A 22,790-nucleotide genomic window follows, 5' to 3' on the forward strand; every position below is an offset into this window, starting at 1 on the left:
CCACTTGGTTTTGGCCAGATTGATTTTGAGGCCGAACCGGGCACCAGCCTGGTTGAGCTGGTCAAGCCGCTGCTGTACATCGACCGCCGAACAGCCTATCAGCACGATGTCATCGGCAAAGCGCAGGTGATTGAGCCAGCGGCCGTTGATCTTGATGCCGACCTCGTCCCAGTTGAGCTGCCGGAAAATTTGCTCGAGACAGGCGGTGAAAAGCTTGGGCGAGATGGTGTCTCCCTGCTTGACCCCGCGGCCGACCTTGATATTAAGCGGCCGGTCGAACAGGGTGATGGTGGTGGCGCAGTTGCTGTTCAGCTCCTGCAGCAGGGCCACGTGCTCGTCACCGATGCCTTGTTGTTGGAGGGCGAGCATCACGGCGTTAATCTCGACCGAGTCGAAGGCCTTCTCGTAATCGACGAAAGCCAGGACCAGCGGCATCTTGTACTCCCTGGTCCGCTCGAGCAGCTGGTTCAGCACCTGCACATGATCCATGGTGCTAAAGCCAGATCTAAATCCGGCCTGCTCGACGGGTTGTTGTTCGTCTAGCTGCTTGGCCAACCGATTGAGCAGCACCTTAGTGAAGATCTTGTACACGGCCGACAACAATGTGATCGGCCGGTAGTAGCTGAGCAGCTCGCGGTCGCCCTTCTTGAACAGCAGTACTGTCTTGGCATTTTTTTTATTTTAAGTCTTTTTTTTTTTTTTTTTTTAGTCTTGATGGCTAATAAGCTATTGATAATTTCCACCAAATGTACAACTTACTGAACATGTTAACGTTTGTGACAAAAGCACTCCAATAGCAGAGGCAACTACTGTTTATAGACACTGATTAGAGAAAAATACCTTTTTATAAAATATAAAATACTAAAGTGAATATGCAAAATATCTGTATTTAAAATGTGTTTTCTATTAATAATATTTGTATCTATTTAACAGAACATTTGTTAAAGGAAAAAACTATGAAACAAAATTTATGAAATATATAACACAAAAATCAAATCATTATTTTTTTCATTGTAAATAATCAGTAATTTAAATTTAATTGGTAACACTTCATTTTACAATGTCCTTGTTACGCTACATGTAGTAGTAATAAATGTAAACTATGTATAATTACATGCAACTAACCTAACCCTAATTATATAGTAAGTACCCACTGTTAGTTAATATTACTTAGTATTTAAATGTATTGCAACACTGTAACAAGGACACCGTAAAATAAAGTGTAAGCATTTAATTTATCAAACGTTTGTAAAAACTATGCAAAAGGATAATTTCAGTTCTACATTTATTATACAGTATATAATATACCATTTCCTGAATGTATGTTATGTTGTTTTGTGTTCATATGCTTAGTCAACAACTATAGCAAAAATATAATCATTGTTAGTCTTGTTGTTCTTGTTGTTTTTGTTGTTGTTGGTTTGATTGTTGTTTTTATGAGACCGAAGGCAAATTTCCACATCGTGGACAATAAAATGAAAATGAATGAATGAATGAAAATTTTATTTTAGAAATCAAAATTCACAAAAAAAAAGAAAATAAATAGTTGTTGCTAGAAAAAAAAAAAAAACAAACAAAAAAAAAACATTTGTCTAAACATTCTAGTCATAGACACAGAGCTTATTTAATTTTTTTTTTTTTTTTTTTGTACCAATTTAGAACCAGGAGATTGAAATATTGATCTAAAGTTGTGTATATTTCACTTACTGACATTATGTCCACCATTTAAACTGATAGTCTACCAAAGATAGGATGATAGAGTTATGTTATTCACTATGCCGATGATGTAACATCTGTGTGATTTGTCTTGTACAGATAAAGATACACTGTATTTTGTTTTATGGGCCAGTGGCCATATTGAGAGACCCTCAAAGTTTTCCTTCCTATACTCAAAGTCCACCTTTTTTTGTGGCTGGTAATCTGATAGTAAGGAAATGAATCATTAAACTCTGACCTGGGGTCAGAGAAAAGCCTCCCCCACACCTTCATTTCATAGCTCAGAGGGAAAAAACTAACATTTTAATTCAGTTAAAGGTGTTAACCTTCCCAAAGTGTCCACTTAGACCAATTTTCCCTTTCAGAAGTCCTGTTTTAATGCTTGTTTAAAAGTGTGTGCTGGAGCTAATGAATGACTCACAATAGGAAAATCCTGCAAGAGAGAGACAGACGCACAGTGCCTCAAGCTCTCTCCTCTGCTAAACACATGGAATAATTTCATCTAGCCTTCATAATTTCATCTAACCTTTAACTTTCTGAGAGAAAAACCCAAATGTCACTATTTCTGAAGTCATAATCCCTGTTCAAAATAGTAAAGGTGAACAACAACAGAGCAACCAAACTAAATCTGACAGAATACAGTTCCCTTATTCTTTAGTTTGATAAAATGTTAAATTACAGAAGGAAATACAGAGGTTGTAAAAAGAATCTATTATAAGTTTTTTTATGAACATTGAATATAAATTTTAAACAACTGTTTCTACATGTTTACTACACTGTTTCAGGTGACTCACTGGCACAGCCCGTACTTCTATGCATACTTCCCTACTGCCCACTCTTTTCCGGCAATGCTGGCAGACATGCTATGTGGAGCCATTGGGTGCATTGGATTCTCTTGGGTATGTTTTTCTCTCTATTCATCTATCCATCAAGTTTGCTCTCTGTCTGTCTGTGTCCATCCATCCATCCATCCAGTCTTTCTGTCCATTTTTCGATCTATCCATCAATTTAGGAACCTAAACCTACCTGTCTATCCGTCCGTCCATCCATCCATCCATCCATCCATCCATCCATCCATCCATCCATCCATCCATCCATCCATCCATCCATCCATCCAGTCTTTCTGTATATCCATCCATCCATCCATCCATCCATCCAGTTAGCCATCTGTATATCCATCCATCCATCCAGTTAGCCATCTGTATATACATCCATCCAGTTAGCCATCTGTATATCTATCCATCCATCCATCATCCAGTTAGCCATCTGTATATCCATCCATCCATCCATCCATCCATCCAGTTAGCCATCTGTATATCCATCCATCCATCCATCCATCCAGTTAGCCATCTGTATATCCATCCATCCATCCATCCATCCAGTAAGCCATCTGTATATCCATCCAGTTAGCCATCTGTATATCCATCCATCCATCCATCATCCAGTTAGCCATCTGTATATCCATCCATCCATCCAGTTAGCCATCTGTATATCCATCCATCCATCCATCCATCCATCCATCCATCCATCCATCCATCCATCCAGTTAGCCATCTGTATATCCATCCATCCATCATCCAGTTAGCCATCTGTACATCCATCTATCCATCCAGCCATCCGTCCCTCCATCCATCCATCCAGTTAGCCATCTGTATATCTATCCATCCATCCATCATCCAGTTAGCCATCTGTATATCCATCCATCCATCCATCCATCCAGTTAGCCATCTGTATATCTATCCATCCATCCATCCATCATCCAGTTAGCCATCTGTATATCCATCCATCCATCCATCCATCCATCCAGTTAGCCATCTGTATATCCATCCATCCATCCATCCATCCATCCAGTAAGCCATCTGTATATCCATCCATCCATCCAGTTAGCCATCTGTATATCCATCCATCCATCCATCATCCAGTTAGCCATCTGTATATCCATCCATCCATCCATCCAGTTAGCCATCTGTATATCCATCCATCCATCCATCCATCCATCCATCCATCCATCCATCCATCCATCCATCCAGTAAGCCATCTGTATATCCATCCATCCATCCAGTTAGCCATCTGTATATCCATCCATCCATCCATCCATCCATCCATCCATCATCCAGTTAGCCATCTGTACATCCATCCATCCATCTATCCATCCAGCCATCCGTCCATCCATCCATCCAGTTAGCCATCTGTATATCTATCCATCCATCCATCCATCATCAATCCAGTTAGCCATCTGTATATCCATCCATCCGTCCGTCCGTCCGTCCGTCCATCCATCCGTCAGCCATCTGTATATCCATCATCCAGTTAGCCATCAGTCCATCCACCATCCATCCATCCATCCAGTTAGCCATCTGTATATCCTTCATCCAGTTAGCCATCCATCCATCCATCCAGTTAGCCATCTGTACATCCGTCCATCCATCCATAGCCACCTGTCTGTTCTTGTAGGCTGATGCAGGATTTTTTGTTTTGTAGGCAGCGAGTCCTGCCTGTACGGAGCTGGAGACAGTGATGCTGGACTGGCTGGGAAAGATGCTGAAGCTACCAGAAGATTTTCTTGCTGGTACAGAGGGCAAAGGGGGAGGGGTCATCCAGGTGAGATAGTTAAGAAAAGATTTTGGCTGCTAGTACTGTAAGTTTATTTGAATGGCATCACTTATACAGGGTTTTCAACCAGGGGTATGAAGGTTATTGGAGAAGATAATTTATATAAACTGTATATAATATATATATAACTGTGTGAATGAACATTGACTTTTAAGCATCTGTAGGTCTGAAAAGGTTGATTTATATAATCAAAAGGTGTTTTGAAACCAACAACACGCATTTAAATATCGAAAATTTGTTTTAAAAATATCTGATTTGTCAACAGGATCTTGCATCAGGTGTCAAAAACGGTATGTTTCAGACCACTTAAATTCCACATGCTCAATCCATGTTTACGGGTCATTTCTTTTGAACAACAACAAATATCAAATACATTTCAATGACAGCAATTTGTTTGTCATTGATTTCTTTCCTAGGCCCTGACAATTGTTACGTCCAGTAGAAATTGCCTTTTAAGACGTCAGCTACACATGAGAGGAGAGGCGTGCGTTGAGAGCAGTCCGTGTTCATTTCATCACTATTGATGCAGCAGTTGAGCAGCTGTGACCATTTAGAGAGAGAGACAGGAAGCACAGTGTATGGAAAGCCCACTGATGACAGTCGGTTTGATGCTCTGTCATTAGGGCCGCTTTGGAGTGTGTGTGTCCTTCTCCTGGATGGTTTTGTCTCTGGGCTTTTCAGAGAGCTCACTATGGCAACAGGCATTATTTTCACTGATAGCACACACTAATGAGGAAGTTTGTGGGTTTTGTAAGCAATGCCTTTCAGCAAAGGTGGGCATAGTAGAGAGGGGAGGAGAACAGGTGCAAGTAAATTATGCAAGTAAACCTGAGCATGTAGCGTTTGACATTGCAAGTGTTGGAGTGCATTCATTCTCATCACAATATTCATGTGTAAGTCTTAACCCTGTAAAGCCTGACATATGAAATAAGTCAGAATTATTTTTATTTTTTTTACTTAACAGTTGATAAAAAAAATTGTTGAGTGTCATATTTGATACATTAGGCTTTTATGGCTCATATAGTGTGATAGAAGAGAATATGGAGCTCATATTTGAGGAGGAAAAAACACCTACTTTTTATTAGAGGTCCACACTGAGCAAAAAATATGCAATTTGGTGCAGTTGCTGATATTTATATGGTCAAAAAGTAAGATGAAATTCTGTTAGATTGTAATGTAAATCAATGAGTTTGATTGACTTGACTTGACTTGATTATCCACAACAATGAGGCTTGACGCAGATGAACTATGAAATAACATTTAATGAACTCTAGGAACCAAACAGAGATACATATCAGCCTGAAACGTTAACACAAGACAAAGAACAGACAAAGTCTGAAGGTTTAAATACACAAGAAGACAAGGGGCTAAATGAAGGACAGGTGTAAGTCATTAGTTGACATGGCGGTAACTATGGAAACAAACAAGATGACAATGGAAACCGGAACTAAATCACAGGAACTGAAACCAGAAACATAAAGACAAGAGAACATCAAAAAGGCCTTGAACACAGAGACACAGGCAATCGTGAAAGAACCCGCAACCCAGTTCTGCATAATTAAGGGCGTGGTCACTTGAGTGACAGGTGGATTGCCGCTGCTGTCACTACTAGCCGTTTGTCTGCTGTCTGTGTCTGTTAGCTGTCATGTCACCTCAGCTAATTCCAGCTGCTGAACTTGCCATCTCTGCTGTGTTTGTGCTTTTTTCATACAATTTAATACACGCATTATACCTTCGCCCACCCCGTTGGATTCAGTCGTTGTCAAGTATCGAGGGAACAACCAGCACTGTTTTTCAGTTGTTTTCCTCTGTGAACATGCACTCATGGATGTCTGACAATTTCGTTGCTTTTTGGAGTTTTCAGATTTAAAAACGTCTATAGATATAGAGGCTACACTTGTTCTGCGGTACTCTCACGGAACAGATAGAATATATATGCTTATTTAACTTTTAAGTGTTAAATAAAAAGTACCGTCAGATGAAATCCTGCAGGTGTCAGTGCTTTCTCCATCCATGCAATAGATGCACATCCTTGAATGAGCGTGGATTTCCAGTGCATTTACTTGAACTTCTTAGGTAATATCTTTGGTTTGACCGATTTGAGAGGCGGCCAAAATCAGAATTTAAAATGGACTGAATAAAGCTCTCTATGAACTTGATGAGCGATGCCGTGCTGACTGACATGTATGCACATGAATCACTGTCACACACATGCACACGTACCCGCTCAGAGCAATATTGTAAGTTACTGCATGATACATTTTTAACTAGCAGAATAATAATGCATCACGATACACAGTCTCAATTTAGCTATGTCTTTTACCTATTATAGTATTTCGAAGGGCAAAAACATGAACTTTAACTATTGGCTTTACTTCTTCAAGTCAGCTGTCACTTTAGTGCGAGGCCAGTAGCATATAGCATTAGCTCCTAAGCTTGAGCTAACTCGATCACGTCGAGCTAGCCAGCTAGGCGGGCGTGGATTCAGCAACCAGGCACCTCAACTCCACCCACATCCTGTCTCTTTGCCCATTTTCAGATATCCGGGAGTGACACGCTGCCAAGATGCCAACGGCCAGCTCCGCCCACTTTAGGCTTCAAAAACGCTCTTCAGAAACCTATGGGTGACGTCACAGACACTACGTCCAAATTTTTTTTTTTTTACAGTCTATGGTTTTTACACTATCACTGTTTTGCCTAGTCTGCTTAATCAATTCCTTATGAACTAACCATTCATAAGGTCTAAATCATGTGTCATGTGATGTCAGTAGTCCTGAATTAATGCTAGAGTGAATCACTAGCATTAGCAGCTAGAGAATGTGCATTTTACATTTATGCAGCAGCAAGCATGTAATGTAAGGATGCAGAGAAAAGCTTTTCTGAACTCTTTACAGGCACACTATGCAGTTTCCTTTTTTCTCAAACAGGAGTACTTGTATTTAACGTTACTGTCGTAAATACCACTCACGCAGAGCCTTCCGACCTCGCTTTCTTAATTTTCTCATTTTCTTCGTCGACTCTGCCATGATTCACGTCTGAAATGCATGCTAGTGTCTTCCATAGAGGCTGCTTCATATGTTGTTGATGTATGTGACGTCGTGCCGTAAAGCAAGTTGTGATTCTCACAAGATTTGGCGGGGTGCCATCTCTCAAACTTGCATTGCTGTTTTTTTTTAGTCATGTGTCGGCTAATGAGTCGATCGGACAGTGATGTATGCTAATGTTGGATACCTTTCGTTTAGACTAACTGCTCACACGTAGAATGATAATTGTCATTTCAACTTTGCAAGGCAGTTTTCATGTATTTCTCAAACGAAAGCAGAGCACCACAGCGATGCTGTATCATTTTGGTAAATGCTCCACCGGGTATGTGTGTGTGTGCGCGCTGGATAATGTCAGGACTGAGTGTAAATAGGAGAAGTGCATGAGTGTAAATAGGAGACTCATTGCAGTTTGCACAGCTCACTGATGTAGCGGCATTTTCTGAGATAGCATGGTCTGAGATGAGTGAGCAGTTTGCACGACCTAGCGACTACCCAGCTAACACAGTTACGTTGTGAAGACATAACCGGACCGGGTCATATTCGTCGTAGCGACGTACCACATAACGTTCCAGCGACGTAACTTTGTGATTCCCATAATCGTCATGGCGACGTTATAGTGGTATCGCGCAAGAACGTAACGTGTACGTCTCAATGACCAAACTGGCATGTTGCGAGGACGTAACATCAAAGGACCATATTAGTCGGTGCGACGTGCCAAATAATGTTCTAGCAACATAACTTTGTGATTCCTGTATTCGTTGTGGCGACGTTATAACTGTACGTTGCTGGAGCATGGCAGGTACGTCCTAACGACCAAAATACCACGTCCACTTCTCACCTTTAGTCCTGGGAATGAAGATGTGCTTGATCCATAACCTTGAAATCCGCATAGAAATGATAAACTCAAACATTTCATTCTCTGCTGTAAATCTTATGAATTCTAGGGAATTGTGTATTGTTTTCAGTTAATACATTTAGGGATCAATACATGTATGTAACGGAAACCAATACAAAAATGACATGTTTATTAAAAGTAAAGAAGCTACAGAAGAAGGTGAAAAGCAGAAAAGAGAAAGAAGAATATACAGAAAATAATTTCTTAGGATAACAGAATTTATGTTTTAGGTTTACATATAATATTGCTCATATAGCGTCACTTACATTTGAATGTCAAAGCCTTCTTAAAATAAATTAAATAAATAACATTTTTAAATTTGAGATAATAAAAAGACGGAAAAAACAGATGTATGGTGATATAGGTAAAACATATTGTGGGGAAAAATGGATATGAAGTTATTTAATGAGCTTCCTCACTTCACCTGTGTTTCCTCTCTGGCAGCAGCTTTCTTCAGAAATGTTGAAATCGTGGAGCTTTCCCTCTGTTGTTAAGGGGTTATTTTGTCGCTGCTAAAATAACAGAACATTTATCAATATTTGTTTACCGTGAAAGATCAAAACGCATTTGAACTAGTTTCAGACTTTTTTTGTGCTTCGTGCAAGTGACGTCATCGATTAACAGCACATACATTTATATTTAAATATCAGTTTGTTAAATAAATTAGCCAACTTCCAATCACCCATTCAACTGACAGCAAAACCTTAGAAAAAAATCGCTAAGTCCTGAAATCTATACATAAAGACGTGATTAAATAAAAGGCCAAACTTTTATAAACAAGAGTTTAGGTTAGCCTAACAGTTAACTTTACCTCTTCTGAAAACGGGTGAGATGCTAACGGACTTTTTCGAAGACTAAACTTTTCTATGAAGTAAATATTCAACAGATGTGTGTCAATAACACAAACAGACTAACAGTTGTATGTATTATTTGTGTGATTTAGAGAGTAAACTCACCTCAAAGCAGTGAAAACAACAGCGAGAGAGGGAGTTTGCTGCTCGTCAGTTGTGTTTGCTGCGCCGTTTCCATGGCAACTCTGCGCCCTCCAGGGTTTGAAAGCTACTCGAATAAACATAAATATTTTACTAAAAAAAAAATTGTAATAATTTTTTTTTTTTTTTACATAAATAAACATCTAGAATTAACACATTAGGCTAAATGAATAAAAATCGTATGAATTTAAAACTCATTTTGAAGTTCTTCGACCCGCTCATATACATGAATATCAGTCACGTGACCTCTTACGTCATCCGCTCTTTTTCCAGTTGACTGCCGCCATCTTGAGTACCTACCAGTACTGTCTATGGTACTGACAAGCATTACCTAGCTAGCTTTCTACTATTTACAGCTTCGTACGGATACAGTAAATGGCTACGAAAGACAACATTTCGCACCTCAACTGCCATGAAAAGAAATGCTACTTTCAGAAAATAATATCGTTAGGGTGTGATCCCTATGCGATACCTGATGCCTAACTTACTTCCAGCCTCTGTCCGCTGCTACAGAACTACCAATCCTGGCTTTCAATGATATTATATGTTGATCCGACTATTTTAAAGGGATAGTTAGCTTTGAAATAAAATGTTGGTATGTTTTAGCTTACCTCAAGGGCATCCAAGATGTAGGTGTCTTTGTTTCCGCAGTAGTTTCAATTTTGATATTTTTAGGTGAAACCGTTCTTGTCTGTCAGTCATATAATGCAGGTCTATGGTCACCACCTCAAAGAGCATGCACAGAGAAGTCCAAATTAAACAATTCCCCATCGTAAGTACACATTGATGGCCTAAGACACGAAACGAGCGGTTTGTGTGAGAAACCGAACAGTATTTATATAGTTTTTACCTCTTGTACACAACCACGTCCAAGTGATCTGACTTAGTCTGCGCAAGCGCCGGAAAGCGCCAGAAGTGATCTCTCGTGCGTGGTCACTCATTGTTTACACAGAACAGAGATTTGTCATTCATTGAATAAGTGTTCATGCGTGGTGAGGACAGACAGTCGGGTGCAGGCTAAGAAGTTCAGGAGTGACATGTGGGATCGACTCTCAAATTGTGTTGTTGACATAACCATTGCATGTGACAGATGAAATGCCAAGTAGTAAGGCTTTAGTAATGTAACACAGACAATAGATTTAGGCCTAATAGAATATCAGCTCAAATATTTGAGTTCTTTCCCAAATTTCGTAAAATAATGACTCGTAAATCTAATGTTCGTGGTACATTTATATTCTCTTGGTGGACACTGCTATACAGCATCTGCATTAAAGGGATAGTTCACTTTGAAATTAATTTTTGATATGTTTTAGCTTACCTCAAGGGCATCCAAGATGTAGGTGTCTTTGTTTCCGCGGTAGTTTCAATTTTGATATTTTTAGGTCAAACCGTTCTTGTCTGTTAGTCATATAATGCATGTCGATGGTCACTGGCTCAAAACACAAGCACAGAGTCCAAATTAAAACAATTCCCCATCGTCCAAATGAAACAATTCCCCATCGTAAGTGCACATTGATGGCCTAAGACACGAAACGAGCGGTTTGTGTGAGAAAACGAACAGTATTTATATCGTTGTTATCTCTTGAAAACAGCACAAGTCCAAATGATCTGACGGCGCGGGCGGGTATAAATATATACATAGATGTCGCCTTGGCTACTGCAGTTCATTGGAACGAAACCGTAGCCAAGCGACATCTAGTGTATACATCTATACCCGCCCGCTGGCGGGTATAGATGTATACACTAGAGGTCGCCTTTGCTACTGCAGTTCATTGGAACGAAACCGTAGCCAAGGCGACATCTATGTATATATCTATACCCGCCCGCGCCGTCAGATCATTTGGACTTGTGCTGTTTTCAAGAGATAACAACGATATAAATACTGTTCGTTTTCTCACACAAACCGCTCGTTTCGTGTCTTAGGCCATCAATGTGTACTTATGATGGGGAATTGTTTCATTTGGACGTGGGGAATTGTTTTAATTTGGACTATGTGCTTGTGTTTTGAGACAGTGACCATAGACCTGCATTATATGACTGACAGACAAGAACGGTTTGACCTAAAAATATCAAAATTGAAACTACTGCGGAAACAAAGACACCTACATCTTGGATGCCCTTGAGGTAAGCTAAAACATATCAAAAATTAATTTCAAAGTGAACTATCCCTTTAAGCAACATCACTATATTTTGGGAACACTGGGTTCCAGAACCTGGAAGGGCATTCACGTTTAAATATTAATATTGCTTAATCTACGAAACAACAAACAATCTTGCATTTGACGCAGGAGTAAAATACTAGCATAAAGCAGCAGAGATACGTGTTAAGATACAGCAGCAGCAAGCCTTTTACGCAAGGTTACTGCGACTACGCATTGTGGTCATGAGAAAATGTTCATGAGAAAACGTATAGCATTTAACTGGGGCTATTACTTTATTAATCCAACTTCCAACAACACTTTTCAAGGCTGATGTTTCATTTACTCGTGAGTGTTCGGGCTTGGCCAGCTGAATACTCGTAGTCATACTCCATTATTCATCCGTTGTCCAGATGACTCCACATTTACAAGTAGGAATACAGAGGGTTTGACAATGACGATTATCAAACTATGCTAAATCATCATACTATTTGCTCAGGTGGTTGTGAGTTTTTTTTTTATTTATTTTTTATAACTAAGCCTGCAACGTGTTACCATTTGTTAAAGCCACACATAATGCGCGTTCTAATTGGATATGTTGGAGCTTCGGCTCAAGCACACATAGTCATAGGCCACTAGAGTTAAGCCATTCGGCGTGGTAGCCCAGGCGCACATAGTCACAGGCCGATATAGTTAAGCCATTCGGCAAAGCAAGGCCCAGGCACACATAGTTTAATAGGCCACCAGAGCCAAGCCTTACGGCCCAGACTACTTAGTTTAGCGGCACGCATACACCGATATGTAGGCACATACGTAGAACACCACATTGGTAAGTCATTAGGGACACCCCTTGAAGAGGAAAAAAAAGAAAAAAGAAAAAGGGGTACACTAGTTCACATAGGGCTACAGTGCTACACGCATCTCATATGCACCTCAAGGCAGCCTGCATGTCTAACGGCTAGATCTGCTTAGGGGAATACTGCGTAGATCTAGTCCGCCTAGACCAAGCATACGCCCCATTTCTCATACTCAAAACTAAAGGGCCAGGCACACATAGATAGCATGAACACGTTACTATGGCTCTTCGGAGAAGCATCAGTACATATGTTTTGGCGGTTGATCTGCTGGGGGTGGGGTATTTTCTGACGTACAGTAAACTTGGCTTGTATTGTATTGTCAAATACCATGTCACCTGCTCTGTTGGGGGGTAATTAATGTACGCAATATTGTACAGCAGCAGCATGTCTTACTTGCTCACAGCAGCGTGTCGTAGTATTGTGTATTGGCAGTAGTAAGTCCCGTACTTGCTCTGCCGCAGCAGCAGCAATAATAGCAGCAACAGCAGCAGCAGCGCAGCAGATCTATTCCGCCAAGACCAAACATACAACATCGTCATACCCATTACCATGCCAATCACTCTGAGAGTTGTCTAGACAGAACTACAGTCACTGACATTTTCACTCCAAATTTGAAATTGGTTTCATACTTGTGTTGCCAAACAAATGTGGTAATGGTTTTCCTGTAAACTGAATCTTTAGTGATCAGGATGTGGGTGTGAGCTGTCAGGCTAACAAAGGGAAATCAAAGACAGCTCATGACTCACAATGAGCTGAGGTGATCTGTATTGAGGGGTTTCGAGTGGAAGTCTTCTCATTCACTCATTGAGAACATACAAAACAGAGCTTGAGAGCTGATGAAAATTCATCACTGCTGCATCACCAGGGCATATTGATTGAGGTTGTTTCGCTCAATGAAATATTCAAGATGTGAGAAATTATGTCTCAAATAATATTGGACATGCCTATCAATTATGAAAACGGCTCAATATAGATAGCAACATTTGGTGTACTTGTGCAGACATGTTCAAATGAATAAATAAATATGCTGTTTGTTCATACAGGGCACTGCCAGTGAAGCCACTCTCATGGCTCTTCTTGCTGCTCGTTCCAAAATCGTCAAACTGATCCAGGCTGACCATCCTGACCAATCTGAGGCAGATATTACATCCAAACTAGTCGCCTACTCATCTGATCAGGTGAGACAACAAGCCCTGATGAAAAACTAATGCAAAGGTATATTTAACCTACAGTATTAAAACTAATGGTCTGCAAGATAATACACATCATTCAACTGGCACTATGACCATGGCGTCGTGTTCTCCTGTAAGTAAGGGCGAGAATCTGTTAGTAGGGGTGAGTAGGGATGATTAGCAAGAATTCTCATTGAATGGAAATGTCAAACAATGCAAAAGGGTATCAGGATAACAGTGAAGTGCCACTTGTTTATGAATGTGCTTACAGTATTTATGTGTCTGTAAAAGTCTAATTGGAAACTATGAATATTTGGCCATGACAGTAATGTTCATGTTTTTAAAACAATCATTAATTCAGAAATAACATTGCAGTGTTTTGTTGATATTTCAGGCGCACTCATCGGTGGAGAGGGCAGGGCTGATAGGTGGGGTGAGGATGAAGAAAATTCTCTCTGACAATAAGTTTTCTGTGCATGGAGATGCACTGCGGAGAGTCATAGAGGAGGACAGAGCCACTGGACTCATTCCATTTTTTGTATGTATCTTTTCACCACATGCTTCATTTAAACAACACATCACTAGTGAAAAACAATAAATAAAGCAAAATAGTATTATTACTTATAGAACATAATTATTATAACCTATTCCTAAAATAATAATAGGTGAATAATTCTGATGTTGAAGCACCTAACCCTGGTTGTAAGCCTTAACTTGAGATCAATTGTATCCTTTACCCTCAAATATGATTGGTTGATTGGAATGTTGTTCCAGGATCAACAAAGACATGGATCAAGGAACATGTTGTACTTGGTGAAATCATGCTCATCATATACAGTCAAAAACTCGGGACCAAAAATTATTTAGACACTTTGACCTGACCATGTTTTGCTTAAGTGTGTTTTTCTTTAATTGCTAATGCAAACTTTTTACATCACAGACTGAACAAAATTAAGTATGTCTTGGTAATTGGTTGACCTAAATTGGTATTATCTAATTGTGTACTTAGGTTGAATAGCTGTCAGCTGTCATCTGTTAAATTTAATTCATTTGTGAGACTAACAGAAGGATGGCCAAAACCAGTGAAATATCATTTGATTTGATAACTTGATTCTTGTCATGTTTTACCATTTTCTCTAAACTAGCAAATAAACTGTGATAATGTGAGAAATGTTATAGGTGTCTGAATAAATTTTGGTTTGACTGTACATATATAGTAGTATAGTAGTAGTATTAGTATTATAACTTCCATCCACTATACTGTATAAAATTAACAGTACAAAATTATAGAATCAGTCAAACATAGTGGTAGAACTATAGCAGCCACTCAGACTGTTAGAGAGCATGAAATGAGAACAAATTGGACATTTGTCTCTGCTCTTTCTCTGAACCTGTCCCCCACCGTCTGCATGATGGCTAATGCTGTTTGGAGAGCCTGTTTTCTGAATCACATTAGTCAAATTAGCCCCAGGCTCAGCCAGCAGATCTGTGTTAGAAGACTGACGAAATAAGCAGGAACAAATCTTTTGTGATCAAGCAGGGATCAAATGAATTTTTCATTGAACATTGTAGGTTGTTGACTTATTTGTTTGAGTAGTACATAAAATATTAAAATCAATACATAATAATCCATCCATTTGATTTTCTGGATGTTTCTCTTAGTTTTGTGCGACATTGGGAACAACTCCATCCTGTGCTTTCGACTGCATCACTGAGCTCGGCCCTATTTGTAAGACCAAATACCATTGTTATTTTCTGTTGTAGCTTATTTGTGGTTGCAATAAAATCAATTATTTGATAGAAACATTGTCAATATTTCTATGTCAGGTAATGCAGAGGAAATCTGGATGCACATTGATGCCGCATATGCTGGGAGTGCATTTATCTGTCCGGAGTTCAGACCACTCCTGAATGGCGTAGAGGTGAGATAACATTCAAATCACACATTGTGTTCTTAAGCACACTTCACACAGGCTGCTCTTAAAGCCTTGAAAGGTGTGAGTGATAACAGAAGAGCAATCTGTGCTGGGCTCAACTATTGATCCTGTTACTTTGGGAACTGCGTGTGGAGGAAGGAGTCGTGTGTGTGCGAATGAGAATATTTAAATGTCACAAATGATGCGAGCTGGCATGAGCGATGTCTTGTGGAATGGGCGGGAAATTAGAGATCCCTGATCGTCCTTTGAGTTGACGTGGCACCCAGCTGGGTGTCGCAATGATAAGGGTAAAGTAATTTCCTGAGGCAAAGAAAGACCTTTAGATAAGTTCCTTTTTCCCCCGCTAAAGAAATATCACTGTTTATTAGCATCACAAGTTCAAACAATAGTGAAGACAGTGCTCCCCTGCTCAGACGATGGTTTTTATTATTGACCGGAATGACAGCAGGCTGCTGTTTCCTGTTTGCAAGTCGGTTGCCAGGGAATGAAAGAGAGGCAGGACTCAGCATGGCAACAATCAGACCGTCATGACAGTGTCTGCATTCTTTATTGCAACAGATAGAAAGGATATTGGAAAGGGGAGAGTGAAAAAAAAAAATTTGACTTTGAGATAGTGGCTCTGTTCGAATGCTCATTGGATAGATGCTGCAGTTGATTGTGAGTTTGACGCATTGCATCAGAGTCAATAGTTCATATCAGACCAAGTCAACAGGTAGGTGACAGATGACTCTTTCATTTTATTTTCATATTTCAAAATTACAGTCTTTATTTTAACACCGATTCTTGAGTATTGGGATAAAATAGGCTCCAAAACTGAGCATCAAGGAATTATTTTGGATTAAATTATTCAAAGGTATTCAATCACATATGTTTTGGTGCAATCTCCATCCATGTTTTTTTCTTGCCCAAATACAAAAATATTGTCCAATAATAATAATAATTTTGACAAATCTAGCAATTACTTCATTAAGAAATGAATAACAGAATTGAGACTACTGGCACCTTCGTTATTGGTGTTTCTAGAATCTGTTAGGACCTATTTAATATGATGAAAATGATCTTAAAATCCCAAACAGTTTTCTATAGAGTTCAAATGTCATGGTTTTAATAAAGAAAATCTAAGCAAAATATCATTATGTGAAACTATAAATCTGTTATATCTTCCCCATGTCTTGTTTGGAGTTTTGTGTTACTTCCTGTTTCTGAGCCATGTTTGTAGTCCCTTATAATGATTCATGTTGATTAGTTCCCTGATTTGTCCCCAGGTGTGTCATGTTACCTTTTGTATATATATAGCCCTTGGCTGTGTCTGAAATCGCCCCCTTTACCCTCATTCACTATTCTCTACATTATTCCACTAATAAAGTTCACTTGAGGGAGTAAATTGAAACGAGTGAACGAAATCGAACAGTGAGTGTGCCAGAAGGGCTGCCGCTTTTGCATAGTCTGTGCTTGCTCTTTTAGAATGATTTGAAACTTAGCAAACTGGAAGCTCCAGTAATAAGATGAAAAGTTTAATCTTGAACTCTGTCATGGCTACTAGCATGTATAAACCTTAATTAAACAATTTAATAATCAATTAAAATGAATTGATACCTGTATGATATTACGCTGTAGCTACATTGGACCAGCAGTTTAGAAAATGGATGAATGATTCAACTGCGGACGCCCATCTTCTGGTCAGATGTGGGAATTTCCTTTGGCATGACCCTCACAGTGCATTATGGGTGATCTCTAGCCGTACATCAGTTGAACGCTTGTTATTGCGGTGCATTGTGGGATTGAACGATAGAAGTGCGCTCAATAACGTCCACTATAGTTTCGGACACCAATACAAATGGATGTTCCCTCAAATAGGGCCCTATTAGGGGGCGATTTTGGCCACAGCCCTTGTGTTTCCCTTTTTCCTTGTCAGTCGATGTTTGCAGTAGTTGGAGATGGTGCGTGTCCCTGCTTTTTGGTTCTCTGTGTTTCTTGTGTTGCCTGGTTTCTCGATTATGTTTGCTTGTTAAATAAAACCCCTGAATCTCTTCAGCTCCTGCTTCCTTATAGGAACAATCAGGGAACTAATCAACATGAAAAACTACAAGGGACTACAAACATGGCACAGAAACAGGAAATAACACAAGAGTCTAAACAAGACATGGGGGATCATAACACAAGAGCCTACAGTATCTGATGAACCGAGTGAAATATTGAAAGAGGATCTTCAGGATGAAAACTGACTTTGATCATCCCTGATTTATTTCAAAGAGAAAATCTTATTTATTGTATCAATGGCTCCCCATTGATTGTCTCAAGAAGAATAAGTGTTGAAAAAATAAAAATTTGTTTCTCTTTTAGTTTGCAGACTCTTTCAATTTCAATCCTCATAAATGGCTCCTGGTCAACTTTGATTGCTCAACATTGTGGTAAGTGTCAAAAAGCTTATTTAATTTATCTCCTGACCCAATCTACTGTATCCCAACACACTATGGGTCAGCTTTGTCAGTCAACAGAGGAAACAGTTCCGGCAGCCCTTTATATCAGCACCAGGCAAACAGACACAAAGTAAAGACACACATTTACCTTGATATACACTACCATTCAAAGGATTGGTGGCAGTAAGATTTTGTTTATTTATTTGAATGAAATTAATACTTTTATTCAGCAAGGATGCATTCATTTGATCAAAAGTGACAGTAAAGACATTTATAGTGGTAGAAGAGAGTAGTATTTTAAATAAAAGCTGTTCTTTTCAACATTTTATTCATCAAATAATCTTGAGAATCCTGGCTTCCACTAAAACATTTTCAACATTGAAAATAATAATAGTAATTCCTAAACACCATATCAGCATTTTAGACTGATTCCTGAAGGATCGTGTGACACGGAAGACTGGAGTAATGGCTGCAGAAAATTAGTAATAGCATAATAAACTTTTTTTTTTTTTTAAATCCTACCAACCCCAAAACTTTGAAAATTTGAAATGGTTCAATTAAAAAATTCAGAAATGGTAGTACATACAGTGGCCCCCAAAAAATAATTTGACACTGAAGCCATGCACATGTTAAAAATGTATGAAATTCTTCACCTTGGAAACAAATCTTGAATCCCTGCCTCTTTGTCAAACAGTTTGTCCTTCTCACTTGTCTGTAAAAGTGCTGAATAGCAATAAAGGGAACCTTAAACCTTGAACCTTAAAACAAATGTTGCAAGACCTTTTCTAAAAGCTAACTGGACTTTTCTTAGCCAATGACCATTAGTGTAGTATGTACTGTACTGCAAATACATAGAAAGATAGATTCTCACATTCATATAAATATACAACATACAGTGGGTACGGAAAGTATTCAGACCCCCTTAAATTTTTCACTCTTTGTTATATTGCAGCCATTTGCTAAAATCATTTAAGTTCTTTTTTTTTCTCATTATTGTACACACAGCACCCCACATTGACAGAAAAACACAGAATTGTTGACATTTTTGCACATCTATTAAAAAGGAAAAACTGAAACATCACATGGTCAAATGTGTAAGTATTCAGACCCTTTGCTGTGACACTCATATATTTAACTCAGGTGCTGTCCATTTCTTCTGATCATCCTTGAGATGGTTCTACACCTTCATTTGAGTCCAGCTGTGTTTGATTATACTGATTGGACTTGATTAGGAAAGCCACACACCTGTCTATATAAGACCTTACAGCTCACAGTGCATGTCAGAGAATCAAATGAGAATCATGAGGTCAAAGGAACTACCTGAAGAGCTCAGAGACAGAATTGTGGCAAGGCACAGATCTGGCCAAGGTTACAAAAAAATTGTAAAATAGTAAGTCAACCATCACTGCAGCCATCCACCAGTCGGGGCTTTATGGCAGAGTGGCCCGACGGAAGCCTCTCCTCAGTGCAAGACACATGAAAGCACACCTGAAGGACTCCAAGATGGTGATAAATAAGATTCTCTTGTCTGATGAGACCAAGATAGAACTTTTTGGCCTTAATTCTAAGCGGTATGTGTGGAGAAAACCAGGCACTGCTCATCACCTGTCCAATACAGTCTCAACAGTGAAGCATGGTGGTGGCAGCATCATGCTGTGGGGGTGTTTTTCAGCTGCAGGGACAGGACGACTGGTTGCAATCGAGGGAAAGATGAATGCGGCCAAGTACAGGGATATCCTGGACGAAAACCTTCTCCAGAGTGCTCTGGACCTCAGACTGGGCCGAAGGTTCACCTTCCAACAAGACAATGACCCTAAGCACACAGCTAAAATAACGAAGGAGTGGCTTCACAACAACTCTGTGACTGTTCTTGAATGGCCCAGCCAGAGCCCTGACTTAAACCCAATTGAGCATCTCTGGAGAGACCTGAAAATGGCTGTCCACCAACGTTTACCATCCAACCTGACAGAACTGGAGAGGATCTGCAAGGAGGAATGGCAGAGGATACCCAAATCCAGGTGTGAAAAACTTGTTGCATCTTTCCCAAAAAGACTCATGGCTGTATTAGATCAAAAGGGTGCTTTTACTAAATACTGAGCAAAGGGTCTGAATACTTAGGACCATGTGATATTTCAGTTTTTCTTTTTTAATAAATGTGCAAAAATGTCAACAATTCTGTGTTTTTCTGTCAATATGGGGTGCTGTGTGTACAATAATGAGGAAAAAAATGACCTTAAATGATTTTAGCAAATGGCTGCAATATAACAAAGAGTGAAAAATGTAAGGGGGTCTGAATACTTTCACTGTATATAAAGAAGTTACTTTGTTGAGAAAAATATGATTGTATTTCTGTGCATGATCCCCTCTTATACCAGTAGGCTCTTTAACAGAACTTGATCGGCACGGTCTTGATTCAACTATGAGGTTATATCATCTCTTTATACCTCATTTCCTCTTTGTTTGTTCAGTGAAACATTGAGTCATTCTGGCCTCCCTGGGGCTTCATTTGGTCTGTGAGCCAAACTGTTATAGATACTTTTAAGCCACACTAGAACAAAATTACATGGCAAAACGCTTCTTAATATTGAAAAAACTAACTTTGTTAAAAAAAATGCAGATAAAGCATTTGCATACACCCAGTAATCTTACTCTTTGTCACATCAGGATCCATAATATAATACCAAATAAGATATTAATATAGCCATTATTAAACATTTAAATAATAATGATATATACTGTACACACAGTGATGTACAGTAACTGACTGTTGTCTCTTCCACTCTGTGAATGATGAATGTGAATGTCTCTGTGCAGGGTGAAGAAAAGATCAGACCTTATTGGAGCATTTAAAATGGAGCCGCTTTATCTAAAGCATGATCACCAAGAGTCAGGTAATTTATCAGTGGCATCACTACATCACGTTGCACCATATACCATTACATTTCAGTTGCTGACACAATCTTACAAATTTTGATTGGTGGTTAGTTTAGCACTGGAAACTATCAGTCGTTATTGTAAATAATAACTATAATAACACTAATAAAAGATTGAAGTGCATTAGCATGAGGTGTAAAGAGGATGACCGTGATCCTCATTAGTGAGACATGACGTTTTGTGCTGACATCCACTTTACATCACACTGAAGGCTCGATCAGATTATTCCCCTTAGTGCTCTGTTGTATTCTTTAAGCCTCTCTGTGTGCTGGTAAACAACAGCTTTCTAACCTCCTACACTGACCTCAAGTAGATTTAGTGTGTTTTTGCATGTGTTATACATGTGTGTTTGGCAAAATATAGTATTTCCCATACAGTATGTTATGTATATCAAATATACTGACTGAATTATTATTATTAAAAATTTTTTGGATGCTTAAGATACACTTAAAAATGCATTAGACATCCAAATATTATAATTAATTATAATAATATTAATATAACATTTTATTTTGAAGACAAATAGCACTGGCACATTTTTTTTAAAATCAAAAACATTTAACAAATTCAAAATTAAGATAAAAAATGTTCTTTATATATTTGAATGTAATATCAAATGTCTTGGAACTGATTACTTGTTAACAGTCTTAAAGTCGGTATGAAACAAATTACGAATGTTATTTTGAGTAAAGATTTTTTTACATGAATTTTTTACGAGGGCACATGAATAAAAAAATAAAAAAATAATGATATGCACTTATCAGTTATATTCAGTGTTGTACACATTACAAGTAACATGAGTTACATAATCAAATTGCTTTTTTCAAGTAACGCATTATTTAAAAATTTAAAACATCTGTTACTTTTTCAAATAACTAACGCATTATTTTAAAATGTACAACAAAATATTTGTTACTTTTTCAAATAAGTAATAAGTTACTTTGTTTTCCTATTTATTGAATTTATCAACCATACGAATAAGCAAAAATTACTTTATATAAACATTACATTTCGGTTTCATTTTTTGGTTTTGGTTTTATTGCTAAAGTAAGAGTGTTGAACTTTCTTCTCCTGCATCCAATTCTTCTCCAATCCAGAATGACAGCACAGCTGAAAGGTTTGTTTGAGCTGTGCCCTCTACTGTACAGGAGTGAATTTGCATTTCCTTCAGTCTGAGGCTTATTCTTTTCGCTTTTGGTTTGAAAGCATTTTGAATGCATTACTTTTTAATGTCCCCCAACACTGCTTATATTAAATACTGCAGAATTCCATAAAAAACTGTCAAGTTTGATTTAATTTCTGTGACTATTTCATACTTGTTCTGTTGTCTGATGACAGAAACAGAAAAATATATAAGTAAAAACAGCTCTATTATGAATTCAGCTATATTAAAAACAGTATGTGAACACAGAGAATAAAGAAGCAAACAGATGCTTGCTATTGCTAATTATCACATTGTGTCTAGTGATAATTAGCTACTTTTCAAGCAGGCTTTACCTACTTTCCTTTGAAAGTAGTTGGCATCAGTGCTTCTAGTTGTCAAATGTTAATGAAACATGTTCATAGTGTGATGAACTACACCTGTGGTTGCTCAGTTAGAATACCTATGTGAACGTCTCAGGTTAAGAATGTAACCATGGCTCGATGAGAAGAAACGAGACACTGCATCTTGGAGCAATGAGGCATGGTAATGAAACGCAGTGTCTCGTTCCCCTTCTCAGGGAACCATGGTTACATTCGTAACCTGAGGCATTCCCTTTCAAAGTGGAACTCAACACTGCATTTTTGGATCAACGCTATAGGGGACAAATACTCACTCTGCCATGATGAGGGAATGCCTGCCTCATTAGCTGTGCATGTGACCACAATGGGCATAGCATTATTGACTCTACATACACTTGTTTAGCTGGAGTCAGAAGCGTCAATCATACAGGGCGCATCCTAAGACTCATAGACCATCAAGTGGTAATATTCCCTTCAACCATTACCCATGCTCATATGCCCCCGTGACAAGGAAAGTCACAGCCTTTTTCAACCTTCCTCCCTTCCTTGTGGGCCCAGCCTTGGCCATCT

General features: G+C 38.8%; 1 protein-coding gene across 2 annotated transcripts in view; it reads left to right on the top strand.

Annotated features, from left to right (window-relative positions):
• Positions 1-22,790, top strand: part of ddc (dopa decarboxylase) — a 34,765-nt gene that overhangs the window by 3,480 nt on the left and 8,495 nt on the right. For both annotated transcript variants that reach the window (XM_084435424.1, XM_084435425.1), the window contains exons 3-10: positions 2,502-2,615; positions 4,197-4,316; positions 13,298-13,432; positions 13,821-13,964; positions 15,089-15,155; positions 15,254-15,348; positions 17,707-17,774; positions 20,598-20,674. In XM_084435424.1, coding sequence (XP_084291550.1) covers positions 2,502-2,615; positions 4,197-4,316; positions 13,298-13,432; positions 13,821-13,964; positions 15,089-15,155; positions 15,254-15,348; positions 17,707-17,774; positions 20,598-20,674 — 820 coding nt within the window. The remainder of the gene's footprint in view (positions 1-2,501; positions 2,616-4,196; positions 4,317-13,297; positions 13,433-13,820; positions 13,965-15,088; positions 15,156-15,253; positions 15,349-17,706; positions 17,775-20,597; positions 20,675-22,790) is intronic.

This window comes from Rutilus rutilus (genome assembly GCF_951802725.1).
Source record: "Rutilus rutilus genome assembly, chromosome: 17".
Lineage (NCBI taxonomy): Eukaryota > Metazoa > Chordata > Actinopteri > Cypriniformes > Leuciscidae > Rutilus > Rutilus rutilus.